The 20,845-nt window shown below is 35.9% G+C and overlaps 1 protein-coding gene across 2 annotated transcripts in view; it reads left to right on the forward strand.

The window, feature by feature from the left end:
• The first annotated feature begins 2,403 nt into the window (after window positions 1-2,403).
• Window positions 2,404-20,845, forward strand: part of LOC145684304 (uncharacterized) — a 55,258-nt gene continuing 36,816 nt past the window's right edge. For both annotated transcript variants that reach the window (XM_081756480.1, XM_081756479.1), the window contains exon 1: window positions 2,404-3,113. In XM_081756480.1, coding sequence (XP_081612606.1) covers window positions 2,626-3,113 — 488 coding nt within the window. In that variant the 5' untranslated portion in view covers window positions 2,404-2,625. The remainder of the gene's footprint in view (window positions 3,114-20,845) is intronic.

The following is a 20,845-nucleotide window of genomic DNA, read 5'->3' on the forward strand; positions in this document are numbered from 1 at the left end:
GTAGTACTAGGTAGTTGGAGTGTTAGTAGCAGTAGGTAGTTTCAGTAGTAGTAGTGGTAGTATTAGTATTAGTAGTAATAGGTAATTGTAGTAGTAGGTAGTAGTGGTAGCAGTAGTAGTAGTAGTAGGTAGTTGTAGTAGTAGTGGTGGTAGTAGTAGGAAGTTGTAGTAATAGTAGTAGTAGTAGTAGTAATAGTAGGTAATTGTAGTAGTAGGTAGTAGCAGTAGTAGTAGTAGTAGGTAATTGTAGTAGTAGTAGTAGTAGTAGTAGTAGTAGTAGTAGTAGTAGTAGTAGGTAGAAGTAGTAGTAGTAGTAGTAGTAGTAGTAGTAGTAGTAGTATAATCTAGGAGAAATAAGTAATAGTATTCCAAAATATTTTTAAGAAACCAGATCTCCCCGTACGAAGTCGGGCGTTAAGGGTAATAACCTTTAAAAAATAGGAAAATACTGGGATAAACTGCATGTAACGTAAGACCAACTACAGGGTGGGCTATAATGTTTCAAACGAAAATCGGCAAATGCACCACGAAAACCGTTACTCCCACCCCTATCTCCGAAACGAAGGGCAATAGACCCTATGTTTACATAAGCATTTTTCTTTAGCATGACCTTCCCGATCCCTCCTCCCCATCACATCCCAAAATCTTTGCATTTCCTCACCGGACACCGTGTATACATTATAATATACTTATTGGAAATATCAGTATAATATTTCCAATAAGGGTGATGTTCGTATCAGAAGTGATATTCAAAAAATCTGCATAGAAATTTTCTAGATTCTCTGGCATGAGGATCTCTAATAGTGAATTATCATCTGTTTTCACTTTGTGTGGGGTAGGATATATTAAAGAGACTGTTTATGTTGTTCCACTGCGAACTACCGTAAAATGAAATGGGGAATCAGTATTTTGCATTTCGATAATACTCGGGAAGAAGAAGAAAACTAGATCCACAGATTCTACTCTATAGCGTCACACGGTGCCCCCGACACTACCTATCTTCTTGCGTAAATCGAATTTGAAAATTGTTCTTCGTTCCAAAGATATTTTGATTTGTCAAATTAAATGTACATAAAAACCCTGTATATAAAAAGTGCATACCTTTTTTTAACTTTATGAAAGTAATTTTTAATGCTAAAATTGTATTCAAACCACATTCTATATGGTTATTACTTTTAACAAACATTAAGAAAACACCAATAGCTCAATACCCGCGAACTTGTACCTTAACATACACACGCATAAATATATTCCTTTTCCCAAAATTTATATTTGGATTGAAATATTTTTGGTAAAAAAGAACAAAGCAACTTTATGGAGCCTGCGGTGCTACTTTTCGGGGTATTTATCATCTCCCGAACCTGGAAACGGAACGAAACTTTTCTGGTGGAAATTCACGCAATGCTGCTCTTTCAGCGCTAAACAAACTTATTGCTACGTGCTTTGAATGCACCAAATCGGCCCATTGGAATGTGTCCAGACTTGTCGTTGGCCAACCTTGTCGTCAGCGATCCAAAATCGATCTCGACAAGCCTGGACACCTCAGGAATGTGTCCAGGCTTATCGTTGGCCAATCTTGTCGTCAGCAACCCAAACTGAGATGTGTCCAGGTTTGTCGGGGTCGACTCCGACAAACCTGGACATCATTAGGAATATGTGCAGGCTTGTCGTCGACCAACCTTGTCGTCAGCGACCCAAAATGAGATGTGTCCAGGCTTATCGGGATCGACTACAACAAGCTTGGACACCTCAAGAATTCGTTCGAGTCTGGCGCAAGAGGATAAATTGAGAAGTGTCCAAGTTTGTCGTCGTCCAACCTTGTCGGGAGCGACCAAAACTGAGTGCCCAGGCTTGTCGTCGTCCAACCTTGTGTGCGTCCCCTTTTAGCTATGATTTCAGTCACTTTTTCTCGTTGAGTATTGGCAAAACTAATGTATCCGTGGTTTCGCAGTATAAACAACGGAGTTCGACAGTGTCCGTTTCGTCGAGTACCTCGTGTGTTGTGGTGCACTGTAATGAAGAGAGGAGTGGGATTTCCTTTTTCACCTACACTACACTTACACTTTCTTTTACATTTACACGTACATTCTTCCCCTTCTCTTTTATAATCTTTCCTTTTCCATTTTACACTTCTCACGTCTCTTCAAGTTTTTCCTTTGTTCAACTTGTCTTTCAGCTCTCTTTCACTGTCTGAATTTCCTTTCCGATTTTGAACTTTTCCCGATTTTGACCTTTTACCCGATTGTGTCCTTTCTTAACAGTTGTGTCCTGTATTTTACTCAATTTTGTTCCTGAATCAAAAATTATCTGGGTGATGTACACACAATAATATTCTGGAATTGTAGCACACTCTGCACAGACCTTAATGCTGGGGCACCTACCTATTTGACCGATAATGGTCTCATGACAAGACAAGACAAGACTAGAAAAACCAGCGAAAGCGTATAGACGTCTTGTTTCCAAACAGCAATTTTTCTGTATTTGTGTAAAATCTGCTCAGATGTTTGATTGTAAGTAAAATGTAGCTTCTATGATTATGGTAAGTCATTTCATTAACACTGGCAGCATAAAATAAAATGGAGGTATCAAGCACAGTTGAAAACTCGTTCAAAATGTGAAGTCATCATGGCTGATGAGGCGTCTGTGAAGTTGGAATTGATATGCAAAGAAGAAATCGAGTATGGGTTTCCTCAAGAGGATCCACTCGAAGGGAAAGGGTGGATATACGAACTGATGACTAACAACAAGGAGTTAATGTTATCTACAACGGAAGGACAGCAAACAGTGAAGAAGGATGAATCTATGTATTCTACGAATGTGAAGTTAAACATTCAAACGGTAAAATCAGGATTTTCAGAAGAACCTTCATTTAAAAGTAATATAGAACCGCTAAAAAACGAAGAAGAGCAAACAATGGGGAAGGATATAGCTACGTATTCTTCCGATGTGAAATTAAACGTTGACACGGTGAAATCAGAATTTGCAGAAGATCCTGCATTTGAAAGCAATATTAAAACGCTAAGAAAAATAGAGGTTGAACAAGTTTACGCGTCGTACTTTAATGACTACAAACAACTAACACCAGAAAGTTTTAACTCAGTTGAGCCAGCAAGGTAATGTTAATTTTGTTTATGTAGTAATTGGTTTAGATTGACAATATGGTTACATGCATTCGGATATTTTAGAGATAAAATGCAATATTTTGCGAGAAATAGTTAGATATGGGAGATAACTCGAACGTATATTAGTAGCCTATAGTTTGCAAGTGGCAGGCACACATAGACTAGTTGAACACTAAAACTCAAGTAATCGACATCATATGTACAAATCTTATGTAGCTTATTTCGATTAAGAATGATTACGCATTCCTTACCAATTCTTCTCTTCCGTAAAAGAACAGGTAACGTGTCTGGAGCGTATCTGAAAATTTCCAAATTTCAAGACTGAACTATGTTATTCTGGAGGAAAAAAGTATGTAGAGCCTACGTTTGCGATTTTACCCACGATTTGTATTCAATGCTCCTAGCCACATTTTTTCCGGATGGCTTCCAAAGACATTCAAGAACACGAAACAACTATGCAAAACAGGGTGCAGATTTATTGCAAGGATCCATACCTTAGCTGATTGTAGATTTACTACTTTCTAAGGAAGTTAACTTTTTATATTTTCAACATTCATTTTTAAGGGGCGGCCTTCCTCCGTATATGCTTGCTCTAGAAGGCTTCCAGTCTTCGTATACGGTAAGAACTACTGTCCAAGGTACACTATCCAATTTGTGTTTTGTAGACACAAAAGCACAAAGTCTTTCTAACCGAGTTAGGGCAGGATCACAGCATGTTTTCCCATGGGAAAGCGAGGTGATGCACCTCTTGGGAATAACCGCGTCAGAGAAGGTGAATAAACATATTAGCGAAGAAAAAAAGACAGAGGAAAAGAAGAAAGCAGAAGACATGGGAATAAATGAAATTTTAACGCTTTTAAGGAAAAAGAGTCCGTCTTAACCCTCTTTGCCCTCTCTTAATCTTGGGTTTTTCTTGTTTAGCTGATAAGTCTCTTTCAGGAGCATACATGAACAGAAATTTCAATGCTTAATTCCTTAAAAAGAACTTCAGGCAAAGGAATGATCCCACAACCTTTAGAATGAGAGTCTCACACATTGTACACTTAGCTACACAGATTATAACAGCCGTTTATTGAATCGGTCATTACTCTCTCAACTGTCAGCAAGTTTTCCCTCGGTTCCATTTGAAGTTTCAGTTTTATTTACGGTCTTAACCGCATGTGAGAAATCCTCTCCGGGTTTCAGGAAAAACATTTGATCTGTATTTCAAGATCAGTTAAAACTTGAGAACTTACTCTTTCTTAAAGATATATCTCGGATTAATCGAGGATTAGGAGTGATTTCGTAAACGTTCGAAACAAAAATAGCTTTTGAACAAGCTCCTCGTACCATGAGCGAATGAGTTCTAATAAAGTTGCTACGTAATACACGTACAGTATAAACTTCCAAAATACCATTTGCAAGCTCAGACGTGGAAAAGTCAGTAAGATGTTGGCCTGTTGAATGAAATAATCCGGATTCAAATGTAATCTAGAACGTATTACTTTTTTAATATATATATGTTCATATTTGTTATTATAATTGCTTTCTTGCATTTGTGGTAGATTAACCCAAAAGTATTGATCATGGTTTAGTGGAGATTAAGTGTGGTCATGTATCTTGACGCTTTTGCTTCTTTCTTTGGACAGTGCGGATTATTCCTTCGACCATTAAGTAATCCTGAGGGTATTATGCTGTGTATAGCATACAGTTTCTTTTGGGAACTAATTGACCGGCTCTGACCTTATTTTGCTCCAATTTCGAGCTTTTGTACTGTAAATATAATGCCTCTCCAAATAGAATATCGGCACGGTTGACTCGGTGGCCTAATAGTTGACGCATTGGCGTCTTATATAAAGGTACATGGGATTGAGTTACGACAGGAGCAAATTTTGTCACTTTCGAAACAAATTTCTGTTCGTTTACATATGTTATTTTAATTGCTTCCTAGCAGTTTTCGGATATGTTAGACTATGCTACGTGAAGTCACGTCCGGTTATGATTGCTTAAACATTTTCTTTTTTTCAGAATATTTTTTATATGTTGAATTTATTAATAATAATTTATTTCTTGCACTTTTAGTTCCTATGGATTATTTGTAGCTAGATAAGGTTTGCACAACAAATAGAACAACGACATAACACGTTATTTACACAGCAATACACAGTTATTTTTTTAGCGCAGAATGTTACTGCGAGTGCTTGCCACACCCTATAAATTTTACCCACTCCTAGTGCTAGAAGCATCAGCTTTCTTGTAAACATTGTCAATTCACGTGTTCAGCCACTCACAGTGTATCATATGCTATGTTTGAAATGTCCTATGATTAGTATTCCGATTTAAAAGAAATGTGTATTGGTTTTAACAAAACACCTGCAAATTTTTGCGTGTAACGCTTGTGCGGGCATACCGCAACTCGTTTCGAGTCTGGCATAATAACATGGTTGATTTTTTAGCTACACGTATAAGTTTCTGTGTTATTGTTGACAATGCATAAGACCAAAGAAAATGTTCTAGATTCTTAAGCTAACCTGTGCATAAGTGCGGGAGTCTTGTAGAACGGCTTTGTTCTTCTACCAACAGATATAAGAAGAAAATGGTTTAAAATATCGAAAATTGCTTTTTTGTAATTAGCACATCATCCAAAGAGGCTGTACGTCCTCTCTATTCAAACCTCTTATGGTCCAAATTTTCCATTTCTAATTTCAACGTTTATGGCCATAGACTGGAAACGATACTATAGTGAGAAGCTGTGCTTTGCAAATGAATCAGCGTCTTAAGGCAACATTCACGACTATCAAGAATATTCTATCAAAGTAGTTCAAATTTACTATTATGTTGTTTCAAAACTGATTTCCGTAGCGGGTGTACATAAATGGTTTCACGATGCGGTCTCTGATAATTATTTCAGCGTCCTAAGAAATGGTCCATTTCCTCCGTTAACCCTGTACTAAGGCGGAATTTGTTCAAAGTAGTCATTTTTGTTTCTACCTTCCTTCATATAGAACTAAACGATAATAGTTTACGAAAAGCTATTGTTCGCAAATGACTCAGTGTCTATAGACAACAAATCATAACTATGTACAACACTGCTACACGCGGGTTTTCATCAAATATTATTACTGCCCCTTTCAATGCCGGTTTCAACGTTTATCGCTGTAGAATAAAAACAGTATCACATAGCGAGAAGCGGTTTGTTGCCGATAGTTAAGCGTCTCTAAACAACATACCGATAGTATCCACAGTAATCTGTTGATGCCGGAAATGTTTTAAAATTACTACTAGTTCAGGTTTGAATATTCTGCAAAACAAAAACATCAAAACATATCAGGAAGCGGTTTTTTTGCAGTCGATGAAGAATTTAAACCATAGGTTCCATCTTCTGCATTTAAATTTTATTGCAACCAGAAGTGACTCAAGCTACCCATTTCCAGTTTTAAGTTCTGTCAATAGAATGGAAACAGATAGCAAGATGGTGTTTTTTTTTTTTTTTTTTTTTTTTAGCAAACGATTCATTGTCAAAGAGTCTATTCGCAACATTTTACCAAAAAGAAAGCGGTTCAAATGATATATTATTTCCGGTTTCAATACTTATTTCTATAAGTCAAGAACGATTAAAGCGTGGTGCAGTTTTCCTAATCAACTCAGTGTTCTAAGAAAAGATTGCACATTTTCCGCTAAACTTAATTCAAACCAGAGCGAGTGAAATTAGCCATTTAGGGTTTTGATGGTAGTCACCATATCCGGAACGGAAATACCAACAGTTTGCGACATTTTCCAGCAATCGACTGAGGGTCTAAAAAAATATATCACAACCCATATCATTTTACCAAATTCAGGAGTCGTTGAAATATGCTATTACAGCCGGTTTCAATGCTCATTCCCATGGAGTAAGGATAGTAAGAAATTTCGAGTTGCGGTTTCTACACTTGATTCAACATCCTAAGAATAGATTCCATCTCCTCCGGTTAACTCCTATTGAAACCATAAGGTTTCGAAGTAATCAATTTCCGTTTCAACATTTGTCATTACGAAACGGAAACGGTAATAAATAGAAAAGAGCGAGTTTCTGCAAACAAATCAAACTTTAAATACACCATATCCTGATGATCCACAACATTCTACTAGAACCGGACATGTTTCAAATTTACTATTATTTCCGGTTTCAATATATTCCAAAACTTTTATTGCCATAGTAGAAAAACGGTAACATATAACGAAAAGTAGTTTTCTGGAAACAATTCAGCGTCATAATTCAATATATAATAAATATCCACAACACTTTCTCAAAATCGGAAATAGTTCAAATTTTTTATTAAGTCCTACTTCAATACTGATCTTCCTAGAGGAAAACAGCTAAAACTATCAATGTACGGTTTCTTGCAATCGATTCGGCATCCGAAGAAAATGCCCTTCTTGTACCTTGAAATTCAATTCAAACTGAAAGCTAGAATAAAACATTTCTTATTTCAACGTTTATCACCACAGAAGAAACACGGTAGTTGATAGAAGGAAGTGTTTTCTCCAAACGCAGCGTCTCATGACAACATATCGTGACTATTCAGACGACTATACGAAAACCCGAAGTAGTTTACTATTCAGGTTTCAGTACTGATTTCCGTAGTGCGAAATTGGCAAGATGTATAAGCATGAGATCTTCTGCAATTGAGTCAGATTGGCAAGAAACTCCTGTCTTCCCGATTGAAGCTCTATTTAAGCCGGAAGTAGTTAAACTATACGTTTGCGGTTTCACCGTTTATTAACATAGAAGGAAATAGTAACAAATAGTAAGGGGATCTTTTTGTACAAACGGTTCAGCGTCTCAAGACAAGATAGCATGACTATCGACAATACTCTACCAAAAGAGGAAATATTATATGTATTCTCAGTTTTAATATTTACTTCTGTAGTGCAGTAACTGTAAAAGATACCGAAATGCGTTTTTTAATTGAGAACAAAAATAACATAGCGACAGATGATACTCGGAATCGATACAACTTCTCAATCGTATATATATATATATATATATATATATATATATATATATATATATATATAGTCGATTCCGGACACTATTTTGTAACGCTCTACCTACAATTGTACTACCTATATGGACAGTTTTACAATATATGTATATATTGTAAAACCCTCCGATATAGGTTGAGGATTGTAGGTAGGGCGTTACAAAATAGTGTCCGGAATCGACTCTCACTACGCCTTTTATTATAAAATTCCACTATAACAGTATTTTACAAAAATACTACAAAGATAGTTTCTCTAAATTTGTAATGTTAGATATACATAATCTTTGACCTTGAGACCGCAGACAGGATCACCACAAAGCACCGAAGCAGGCTAGGCAGAGTGGCGGTAAGGAACCAAATGCTCCGTGGCAAGCAGTGAGTTGGTTAAAGTGACCACAGAGCACCGAAACAGGCTAAGCACGGAAAAAGGAAAAGCCAAGAGTCGCGAAGCAGACTAGAGGCTTGGGTTAGGCTCCGAAGCAAACAGTAGGAGAGCCAGCAAAGAACTGGTACACGTTCGTTGTCGGCCATCAAATTTATAGGGTCCCCAGACAACGGTGGCGCTGCTGCTCCGTTGCCGTCGTCTGCTTCGTGAGTGGAGCCAGAAGTCCTCGTCTGTAGATCGTAGTTGGCCCACGAACTGTGTAGTATCCTCTCGTAAAACGATATCGTGATGTTTATAAACATAAGCGTGAAGAGTTGTTTCTACACAGTATCACGAGGGCCATTACACCCATGGCTTGTTTAAAAAATAATCGGAAGGGTTATTTTTCTTGTGGGGGTAGCAAAAAATAAGGGACGACACAAAAAATCACTAAAAGCACTGATAGCATTTAAAAGTTCCCTTTTCGAAGCACTATTAAGGTAGTGGAAGAAAGCATTAAACTGTTATTCCCTAAACACAAGCAGGATCGGTGCATATTACATGTTACTTCATTTTCTTCGAGGAAGGGCTGTTTTAAGCTTTGCGTTGCATTCTTAATATGTGTATATTGGCTCACAGTGAGAGGTGTTGAAGCCTGTGAAATGGTTTGTCCGTTGTGTGTATGAATACTATTAAATGAGTCGATTGGAATTGGTGGAGGTATATCTAGACGGGGTCGTTTGGAAGTTTTTGGTTCCGAGCGAATACTGCGATATAGTAGGTATAGGATGAGTTGCGAATACTAAAAAGGAATATAAAGGCACACAGGAATAAAAAGACAATTTATATTGCAAAGTTCGCGATGCGAACGACGTGATTTCGTGGTCATCCTGTATGAAATAAGTGACCATGATTGTTGGAACATCCTGTATAATGTTTATGTTATATAGTGCCGGTGGCAATATGTAGTCCACAGTGAAGAAAGAAAAAATATCGAGGATATGAATTATAGATTAGCCATCCTTCTATGGATCATTTGCCTTTTAAATACGGAAATGCAAACTCAGCATTCTTTCATTCAGAAAAGAATAATGAATCAGTTTTTCGTAAAATCAGAGAATAAGAAATGTTTGTATAGAAAGGAGAAGTTACTGTGCACCTGAATGCTAATCTTCGTGTTCCTTCTTTCGAATGGTGAGTATTGTTTCTTTTCCCTAAGCAAGAAGTGAGAATGATTAGAATGTTTTATGCTGTACAATGTTCCTAGCCAATTGAGTTAAATAATTTGTATTGGTTTCTTTTCTATCCTGTTCTTTTCGTGCTGCAAATTGGAAGAAGAAAAATATTTAAAAAATGGACTGTATATGCCAGATCATTTCGCATACATTTCTTGCGTTCTTCCGTCAGCATTTTTTGCATTTCTTCGCTCGTATATGAAAAAATAGCTAATTATCCTCTTGCTGTGTTTCGCCTCTTTTCATAATACGCCTTAATTCTGTCTACAGAAATTTTCCGTATGGATTGTTGATATGAATAAGGAAATTCGAAACTATAAAGGTTAGGATTCATTCTTTCAAGTATCGTGACTAGACCGACAAATTTAAAGGAGAATACTTCTGACAAAACATTCTGACGGTTCGGATAGAATACAAGTACTTTCTGTCCGTTCTCAAAGCTAATTTGTTTCTGCTTTTTCTCATAATATTACATCTGCTTCTTATAGCTTGCAGCCAAATTGCCCTTCACTATTCTTCTATCTTGTTCAAGTGTTCCCTATCGATACATGATGTTGACGTTGATGCAATCGCGATAACAGAAATGGTCTTAGGTTCGTAAAAGTACAGTAAGAAAAAACTTCAATAATTTGTTCCAGCCTGGATGAATGTGTTAATCGCAAAAGTTATAAGATCTTTAAATGAAATCTTTAAGTTTTACGTACCACAATTATGCCGGATAGGCTAAAGGACATCACAAAAGTTATATATGGAATAAGCTTGGGCCATTGGTTTCGGTTTTCCTGCCCAAAAAAAATAATAGCATTCTGTATAATTTCGTGGAATCTTTCCACTACACTTAAAGTTTTATGATCGTATAGTGGACAACATTTAAATTCAAAGTTGTAGAACTTTGCTAGGTTTTGTAGTTTTTGCGTTAGCACAGGGTGTGTATCTAAATACAGGTACGAAAAAGCTCCATATTTAAGAATGATTTCATACATAAAAAATTGTCCAATTTCTTTGGCTGTAACGTTATCTACGACATTTGCCACACAGAAACAAGTAGACATCTCAGTTGCTACCATTATGTGTTTAAAAGTTCCTTGTCCGACCGGCACATTCCCAATTGAATCATATTGCCATGCAGTAGCAATAAGTAACGGTGGATGATGGCATAAATGACCAGGTGACTTGCTTTGTATCTTTTTAAGTTTTCGACAGTGCACGCCCTTATTTTCTTTGCTATATATGCTTTCGTATTAGGGAAATAATAATTTCTCAATGCCGATTGGTACGTCTGCTTTATGTTGTAAACATTTAATGTAGAGTATTTTAAAATTATAGCTTGCTAACAATATCTTATAACGAGTAAATTTTCGTACTTTGTCGGGCTGAGTGTTTAAAGAAACCAGCACGTAGCGTCAATGAATAACTTGAATTTTCTATTTTGTAGAAAATGTCGAGATTTTCTAAGGACGAATATTAAGGCATATAATTCTTTCCGCCATGTTGAGATCTTCCATTCGCTCTTGGTAAAACGCCTACTGCAATAGAAAGCAACACGTTCCTCGTTAGTTTTGTGGTTATAACATGCCAAAAATCCCCCGGCTGAAAGTGATGACGTTTCTGAATATAAACGAATTACCAACGATGGATCGAAATGAAATAAGGATGGGGCCTGAATATATGTTTTTAGTTTCTCAAATAGCTTGTCATGTTGAGTTGTCCATTTGAATTTTGTATCTTTTTCCGAAAGAACTTGAAATCGCTCCACTTTCCCCGTAAAATTTTTGATGTGTGCTCTTAAATAAGAGCAGAGTCTGAAAAACCTATTAAAGCCCGCTTAGGAGTTGGCTTCTTAAAATTCCGTATTTTATTGACTATTTTGGGAGAAATTCCGATTACTTTGTCAATAACTGTAAATCTTAGTACCTCTGATTCTGACTGTAACAGGTAGGTCTTGCTTGGGCTAGCTCTAAAATTATGTTTTCTTAGTCTGTTGAAGAGTAATTCCAAATCCGATAATTGCTGTTTCAAATTTTTGCTCCCTATTATGTGGTTATCCGCAAATGCAGTAATAGAATATGTAAACACTCTAAAAGCATGCGTACTGCTATAGTCGGACCTCCTGCTGAAGTGGTGTGACCACTAATTAAGCGTTAAAATTGATAGGATTTCCTGCTATGATTGACGTCAAAGGTCATATATTTTCGGCTTTTAGGTTGCAATAATAACTTGAAGTAGCTAGTTTTTATGTCAATTGTCAAAGTGCAAGATTTGCCCTTAAGCACATATAAAATGTCTTCTGTAGACTGAAATGGTATGATATTTTACAAATTTATTACATGTTTGTAATTTGCAGATCAACTTGCGGTCTCACCGCCAAAGGAATAGGAGGTGACCTCTGATGAAAAGAAGCTCGTTTGTCTAAGCTTCTTTTATGAGCAACCATGAAACTATCCTATGTCTGTCGATGAATATGAAAAGATACCTTTGTGTTTAAAAAGCAAATTATGTGCAGCCTTTTTCTGTTCATCTGATAGGTCCGGGTTTATGTCAAATAGTTTAATGTCAAAAAGTGATTTAGTTTTCTCCAGTCTATCCTGCGTTTCCTGTTCAAATCTATAAAATATTTCGTCATTTTGTTCGTCTCATTGTTGATCTCCCTGTATATCGACTTCTTGCAAGTCCTCAACACATGCGATCGGAGTATTTTTCGCTAATGTTACTGACCTGTTAGTTTGATTAGATATTACACAGTGTGAAATAGCTTCGTGGTACTTTAGTAGGTAATGTCTGTAATCCGTAGTTATCTAATACATTTTCTAGTGGAGAAACAATGAAATACTCCGTATCCTTTTTCCGATTCCTGATATCAATAGGAAGAAAGAAATGTGCCCTAGCTGGGATAACTTTGAGAGTGGTAAATACAACAGCTGACGTATGCTGTATTATTGAATAAATCGCACTTGCCAATAGTTGTCCCTGAGCATTAGACTCGATTGGATACGGCAGTGACCGTGGTTTCCTGTATACAGGCAGTGTATTACTTTGTAAGTTAATTTTAGATTTTAAACGATTCAGAATATCTTCCCCGAATAAAGGTAAGAATTCTCCATGTTCTAAAATTAGGAAGTAAATTTAATTACTGCAATATAGTTCAAATTTACGATGGAATTCCCAATTCCTTTAAGTTGGGTGTTAAAAGGAATTAATTGCGTGTTTGGAGGAATCATAGATTTCGGCCACAGACTCAACGAGCTTCCTGTATCAATTATTACAGTATGTTTTTCTTTATGAATTATTACATTAATTAGCTACTTATGCTCCTGATCTAATAATTTTATGTTATCTCTCTGGTCAGTCATTGGAGCCACAGTGTAAACTGATGATAATGTATGTATGTCAGTACTTGCGACTTCTTGTTCATTTACTTCGTGTGTTACGGCTCTCAGAACATGTTCTTGAGAAAAATTGTCCTGGGGCCCCCTATGCATTTCTCTATTTTTTTTCTCTATAACATGTTAGAAGAATATCCTTCCTTATAACACATACCGCAAACTGTAACGGTTTTTGGTTTGGGTATATTATTATTTTTATTATTATATTTAGAATTGCTTTTCTTCCCATTTCTATGCTGGCTATTGTTACCATTATTTTTCGTAACTTGTAATTATTACGGCCGCCCCGTCCGAACTGAGAATTACTCATAACATTCTGAGTTACTAAAAGAGAGAATTCGGCCATGGGATTAGCAAGTTTACTAAATTCTAATGAACTATTGGCGTTCGTAGCGTTAGATGCGCTAGGCGCTGGGGGGTTGGATGGTGGGTGCGTAGTACTAACTTGAGAGGGAGGGTTTGAAGGTAATTGAGTTTAGGAGGCACCCTGTAGTTGTGGTGCTGAAGGTACAGGAAATACTGGAGCAGGTTGTTGGTAGCGATGCCAGTTAGATGTCTGATTGCATAACGGATGAGTTGGTTGTTGGTGATGTGTGGGAAAGGGCGGTAGCGACTGCCGAAGAATTTAACTACTATCTGTTTGATTTTGGTCACCAAGTGAATAGGATGCTTGTTGTACTTCTACATAATCACGCTTCTTCATAAGATCGCATGCCTTCTCTAAATTATGTAAGTATGACTGCAATGTCTGAGCCGCAGTAAATGTTTCCAATGTACCTTTTGTAAAAAAAAAAAAAAAAAAAAAAAAAAAATCTTCAAACCTAAATATAAATAATTTATTTTCTGTTCCTCGTTAGCCTGAAACATAACTTGACAAACAACTCTTAATTTTATATAAAAATATACTCCAGTTCGTTTGTTTTGTCCTCGTTGAATCTGAAAAATTTCAAATTCCGCCTTATATCCTTGTAATATTTATCTGCTTAAATCTATTACTTTGGTTTTTAATTGTTCATAATTGAGTGAATCCAACTGATTTTGTTCTTTTAATTGCAACACTAAATCAACGGACACCTGAAAATACATAGGTAATAGTTCCTTCTCTTTCTCAGCTAACCAAGAATGCCATAGCGTAAGGTGGTCAAATGGCATAAAAAACTATCAGGGTCTTCAGTAACGTCTTCAGAGTATTTAGTAACGTGGGGCATATTAAAAGAACGTCGGGAATTCTGTTTGGTGTTTGCACTATCCTCTGGAAAAGCGTTTTCATCTGATCTTGTATTGGGCATACACTAAAATAGAGTCACGTCTGAGTCACTGAGTTCACAGATTAGAAAACCACATACCTATGAAAAAAGTTCACTTCCGGTTCATAATAAAAATATCGTCCTCTAAGGGAGTATTCAGATCAAAGCTGAGCCGGTCAAAGCCTCGACCATGTAAAACTATCCCGTATAGGTTGTAGGTAGAGTGTTAAATAAAAAGTGTGTTCGGAATCGTCTCCCACTACCGGCTTTTATTATGAAATTCTACTATAACAGTGTTTTACAAAAATACTACAAAGAAAATTGCACTAAGTTTGTAAGGTTAGATATAGGTAGTCTTTGACCGTGAGGACGCAGACATTATCACCACAAAGCCCATAATCATGCTAGGTGCAGTGACGATAGGGGTCCCAATGCTACGTGGCAAGCAGCGGCTTGGTTAGGTGACCACAAAGCCCCGAACCAGGCAAAACGATTGACGTTAGGATTACGAACAGAGCCACAAAGCAGGCTAAACCAGGAAAAGGAAAAGCCAAGAATCCCGAAGCAGACTAGAGGCCTAGGTTTAGGTTACTCCTAATGTTCCGAAGCAAACAGTAGAAAAACACCAGAGAACTGGTACAAGTCCGCTGTCGGACATCAAACTTATAGGGTACTCAGACGGCGGTTGCGCTGCTGCTCTGTTGTCGTCATCTGCTTCTTGGGAGGAGCCAGAAGTCCGTCGTCTGCAGGTCGTAGTGGATCCACATCGTGTGTAGAATCCTCTCCTAAAACGATCTGGTGATGTTTATAAACATAAGCGTGAAGAGTTATTTGCACACAATATCACGTGGGACATTAGTTTATATATATAATTGCAACCTGCATCACTATATCGAAACCGGAAGTTATTCTATTGGTTAGAACTTCTGGCATGTGGTTTTCTTACAGAAAACCAGTAGTAGATCTCGGGAAGTTTTTTGCCATCAATTGAGCGTCCGAAGGCAGGTTCTGTCTCCTGCCTTAATATCTACAGATTAGAAATGCTTCATATTAACGATCCTTTTTCAAGTTTTATAATCCATAGAAGAGAATAAGGCATAGCCAATAATGTTTTTTGACATGGATTTTGTGTACAAGGAACAGGTTATATCGTTAATCTTGTTACTTTATTCTAACCAGTAGTTACGTATTTACTACTTGACATTCGAATATTGCATTAGCTTGGTTTAAAAATCTTAGTCTCATATCGTGAAACGATATTCGCTTGTTTAACATGGATATTGATACTAATAACTCGTGTAAGTCATGCCACCAGGTTGATACTTTTAGTCATAGTTTAGAAAATTGTAGCAATGTAACGGATATTTGGCAGAAATAATGTGAGTCGTTAACCCAAATATCTTCACCCTTTGTCATTCAGTGCAACCATTTTAATTCTTTATTCTATTTTTAATTGGTTTCCTAGTTCTAAAGCAAATGCTATTTGGTTTGTCATTCAGACAAAGATCTATGTTTAACCACGACACATTGTTACTATTCCGACATTATGTTGCGTATGACACACATTCCGCTAACATTCTTTCACTTGTTAATAAACACAAATATTTTTTAACTCATATATTTCTAGTTGTCCTTCTGTAAAGAAAATGTGTCGGTAATGTGTTTTTAAACACTTTGCTATTTCCTTATTTCCATACGTATGCAAAACATTGTCCGCTTCTATTTCCATGCTAAATAGCTTATAAACCAAGCTAAAAATATTTACTCTGTAGTTAACCGCCTGGCTTTCAAGCTCAAGGTCGTTTCGGTTCGATTTCCATTTTTGTCGTACTTTTTGATATGTAATGATATATTGCTTAGTGCATGGATTATTGTATCAATTAACTTTTGTCCCGTACAAGGGTCTTTTATTCTTGTGTGTGTCACCAGAGTTTACTGGTTTGTATTAGTCTAGAGCTTAATACCAACGACGTCACATTGTGGGAGAGAATTACTGTGGATGTATAATAATATATGTGAAAGATAGTTGTTGCTGTAATCATTTGAATAAATTTAGATATTGGAATAGGCCTATCACACAACTATAGTCGTATCTTCTAAAGTATGACTTGGTAACATTACTTGCAATCCAATATGGAGTAAGTGCTTCTTGGAAAGATACATAAGATATAATCTCAACTTTCAAGACCACGTTGAGAAAAGAATGATTTCCCCACCAATGTTGCTTTCAATCACGGTTGATAACGAAACATTGCAACAGGTCCAGGATGTCGTATTTTATGGATTTGACACTAACAGACAAGCAAGAAGCCTGATGAATTATGAAATCAAAATCTATTACCGATCGTGAGGTGAACTAAAGAGAATATACGTTACTATAGGTATCTTTGCAATAGGAACAAATCACATTTTTTACAAATAATGTAATCGAAATGTTTAAGATAAGAAGTCATGTCGCTTGCTTCTGTAGCATGCATGGATATCGTAAAATTCTGGTTGAAGAAAAATCTTTATGATCGGTTTATTAGGTTAAAAAACCGTAAGAAAATATTATATAGCAGGATGTTATTAAAATGTTTGATAGGAATCTACGATGGCTTGGATTGCTCCAGAACGATATCCAGTAGAGAAGTGTTATTCCCAAGGCAATGAGCCTTCAGGTTCCGTTAATCACAAATTGAATCAGTTTCGTATATAACCGAATCTCTACTAATGTCCAACCTGAAGGATATATTCTAATTTCTTCAGTTTTTATTAATCATGGTAACATTACACATCGTAAATTATTATCAAAATTTCAAATGAAATATGAACTCTTTGCAATACCGTTGCGTATATTGCGAGCTCTTGATAATGTTTTATTTTATTAACAATTTTACAGTCAAAAGCCATGATAAATAAAGAAATAAATGTTTCATTTTAACGTCCCACTACCGTGCTCATTCTCATTAAACGGTAAGGTTTTAGAACAATACTCCGAACGTATGTCTAAAGATGTGTTAGTCCGTAAGTTGTTTTTTTTTTATTAAAGCTCATTATAATATTCATATAGTAATGCCAAGCGAGGGACATTAAGTGAAGGCGGATTGATAGCTTGATCCATTGCTTTCTCTATCACGATTCAAATAGTATGCGCACCTATGTTCTACAACCCTGCTCCTTTGGGCTAAAGGAGATGGTGATTTAAGCAAGAACGATGATGGAAGAATTGGCGGAAACAGGAAGTTGACAGAAACAGGAATACTCCAAGAAAACCTACGGACACAATATTGTCCATCACAAGCTTACTTGACCGGGATAGACTCACAGACTCTTGCGCATCGGAGGTAAGAGCTTTACCACTAATGGACCATGCTCCAAAAATTAAAGAAGAAAGACAAGTACCAGGCCCTACATAATTGAATGTTATGTTTATTAAGCTTAATGTTCATAAAGCTTCTTTTCGTCAATGTTTTGTAATTAATGTCGCAAATTATCCTATACTTTGTAATATGTGACAAAGAAACAAATGCTTGATTCTCGCAGGATAATATCGTCTGCTCTTTGCTAATAGTAATAGTATGAAAATAAATTACTACACATTATCGCATATCACACCAAAAAGAGGTTCCTGTTTTGCGGTCAGTTGAAACAGTATTTCGGAATACCACCGAGAAAAATTAATTTAATTTTTCATGCATTGTAGGAAAAAATGAAAAAAAAAGGAAACAAGAAAAATGGTTCGATGTAAAGTGCTTTGTATCTCTCGAATAAATCACTAACTGTATTGCCAGTGCATAACTATGCCTCGAGCATTTTTCGTAGAACTATTAAAACCAAGTTTCACTATAACGTAGTGTGCGACGGTTTGGTGCCCGCTCAGGAATTTATTTGAATATAAGGATAATGTTATATTCTGAACATGTGAAATAGTTATAAAAACAAAATCAGATAAACTGAGCTTTCCAAATCTCTTGTCACTTTTATCCACCATTTTCGTGTATATTGGGGATGATAATGTGGGAAATACTAGCTGTCCTAAAGAGGAAACAGATTTCTCAGTTAAAATCAAATTGAAACCACACGTATAAAATAAGGATTGAAGTTTCTGCTTTATATGTATAGTTATTATTTTGTTTCGGATTAACAATAGCTATTGTAATTCATAATACAGTTTTTTTAATAAAACAATACGAGCAATCATAAAAATACTGTTTAATATGAAATTAAATCGAAATCCTAAAAAGTTGTAATAACTATTTATTTCTTTTTTAGAATATTTACATATGCATACCACGTATATTATCTGATGCGTAAAGTACTACTATTATCTATAAATTCAATTTCATTAGGAAATAACTGTATTGATCTTGCGATCAAAAGAGGTCTATGAAACTGTTGGTTGTGTTTGCGTAGTGGTACAAATAAATATCTCATCTGCATTCAAAGGAATAAGTGTATAGGGATGGTGCCATGAGGAACGCTAGCACTATTAGAGTGAGGATGAATTTCCGAGATGAACAGCAACCTGAAACCAACCGTCTATATTCGAGATAAACTTACATGAACGGTTCCTACATTGTATAGGGATTTTAGCCTCTACCCCATTAGCTCCGCGTTCGTGTCTCTTTAACACTGCATATGTAATGGTTGTGCTTTACAATAAAAGTTGCAAGTGTAATTCATAATTGTAGAATTTTATAAAATGTGTTCAAATCCTAATCAAATTACGTTTCCAAATACAAAATTCCTACTTTCTCTCCAGTAGGTATTTAAATCGGGATACTTGCAAAAATAATAATCAGTTTACTTAATCGGTTCATTTATTAGAAATATTCACCTATTAGCAGTGTTCTGATATAATCATATCAATACAAGATTTCACATTAAAGAACTCACGCTGTCTCTGTCATTGGTTTGATTCGGTCTTTGGGAGTGGGTATTTAAAAGTATATTTTTCTAATGTGTAAAGTAACAGAAAGTAGAGATTTTATAACAAATATCACGTCAAGGAGAAAATATGTCCAATGATTATTTTTTAAAAAATCATTTTCTCTCGCGTCTTTGGTGCGAGACATTTAAGTTTGAATCTGAAAGCAAATCCGGTTTTTGAATATGAAACCGTATATGGTTTATTCTAGACGAAGATGTTTTACTGGAAATTTTGTAGAGGGAGAAGAGCGACTGAGTACGTAAGAAGTAGTGACTATTTTCATGAATTCATATATCATATAAAAGTTCGTTAAGATTTGATACTGAAATATTATTTTTTTTCCATACATTACTTGAAATGCAAACGATAGTGGTTGTTTTTCTGGAAGCAATATTGCCTGAGAATGCCCATGAGAATTTCTAGGTTCATAAAGGGTTGGAAAAATACTCTTGGAACTCTGAGAACGAAGTTATTACATAGTTTCCTCTTCCCATCTACAAATTAATCGCTCTGAAGCACATATAGCAATCGAAACGGATATTTAATTCTAAACCGAAAACTAGAATTTGCACGTTGATCTTCCTGTGATCTACATGATTCTTTAGCTTTACTGAAAAGTGTTATTTTTATCAAAAACATCGAAATTTGCAAAATTGACAATGGAACAAATAAATTTGTTTATTTGCGCCAAAAATCTCATTTCTAATCAGAGCAGACATGGGAGAAAAAGATACGAAATAAAGATAAATTGAAACCGTTCCTAAGCCAGAAAACACAGAACAGTGTGTTTTGTTAAAACCATTTCGATAGATTTTGTCTTGTCTGTAGAGGCACTTAGAGGGTCCGTAGAAATATTGTTTGGTACGTTTAAAATTGTTTGAAGTCAAGTTGAACAGTATACCACATTAGATCTTGCCGCTCGGTAAATACTTGTGAAATCCTCGCTTTAAGTTAAACAACATATATCTAAATAAGGAGTGTTTCCTGGCTGTTGACGAAAACCAGTACTATTTTATAAACTGTTGGAGCAAGGAACTGCATATGCTGAGAGGAATAGAAGGGATGCAAATGCTTTACAAGAAGTGAAAATAAGCTACTTAGCAATTGAATCCCGAGTACCATCAAAAATTATAGTAAATTGTCGCAGCACCATTCGAACACGAGCCCCGTCTTTAGCAGTCCATGACTTTACTGTATGAGCTTCTTCCATTTGGTTGTTTTCGTATCATATATCAGCGTATTTCGGGCACCAATTTACTACATGAATATGAACATTGAAGTGAAATAAGTAGAATGATGAGATTGAAGGTTTCAACTGCTCTCTATGGCAAGACTGGTGGAGCAAACTCTCTTTCATATATAACGATTATTATTCATTTCATGTTCATAAATTACCTTTTGTAACAAAACTGATTTCCTAATTATATGCAATGTATAGACATTTACAAAAATAAAGAAAACAAATAAAAAATCATTGTAAATTAATGAGAAACGTAAGATATTACAGATTACTGTAATTAAGATTTGGTTCAATTTTAGGAAGTATGGTCAATTTTAGAAACTTCAATATGATTGTTCA

Source organism: Thermobia domestica, chromosome 4 (assembly GCF_964235325.1).
Source record: "Thermobia domestica chromosome 4, izTheDome1.hap1.1, whole genome shotgun sequence".
Taxonomy (NCBI): domain Eukaryota; kingdom Metazoa; phylum Arthropoda; class Insecta; order Zygentoma; family Lepismatidae; genus Thermobia; species Thermobia domestica.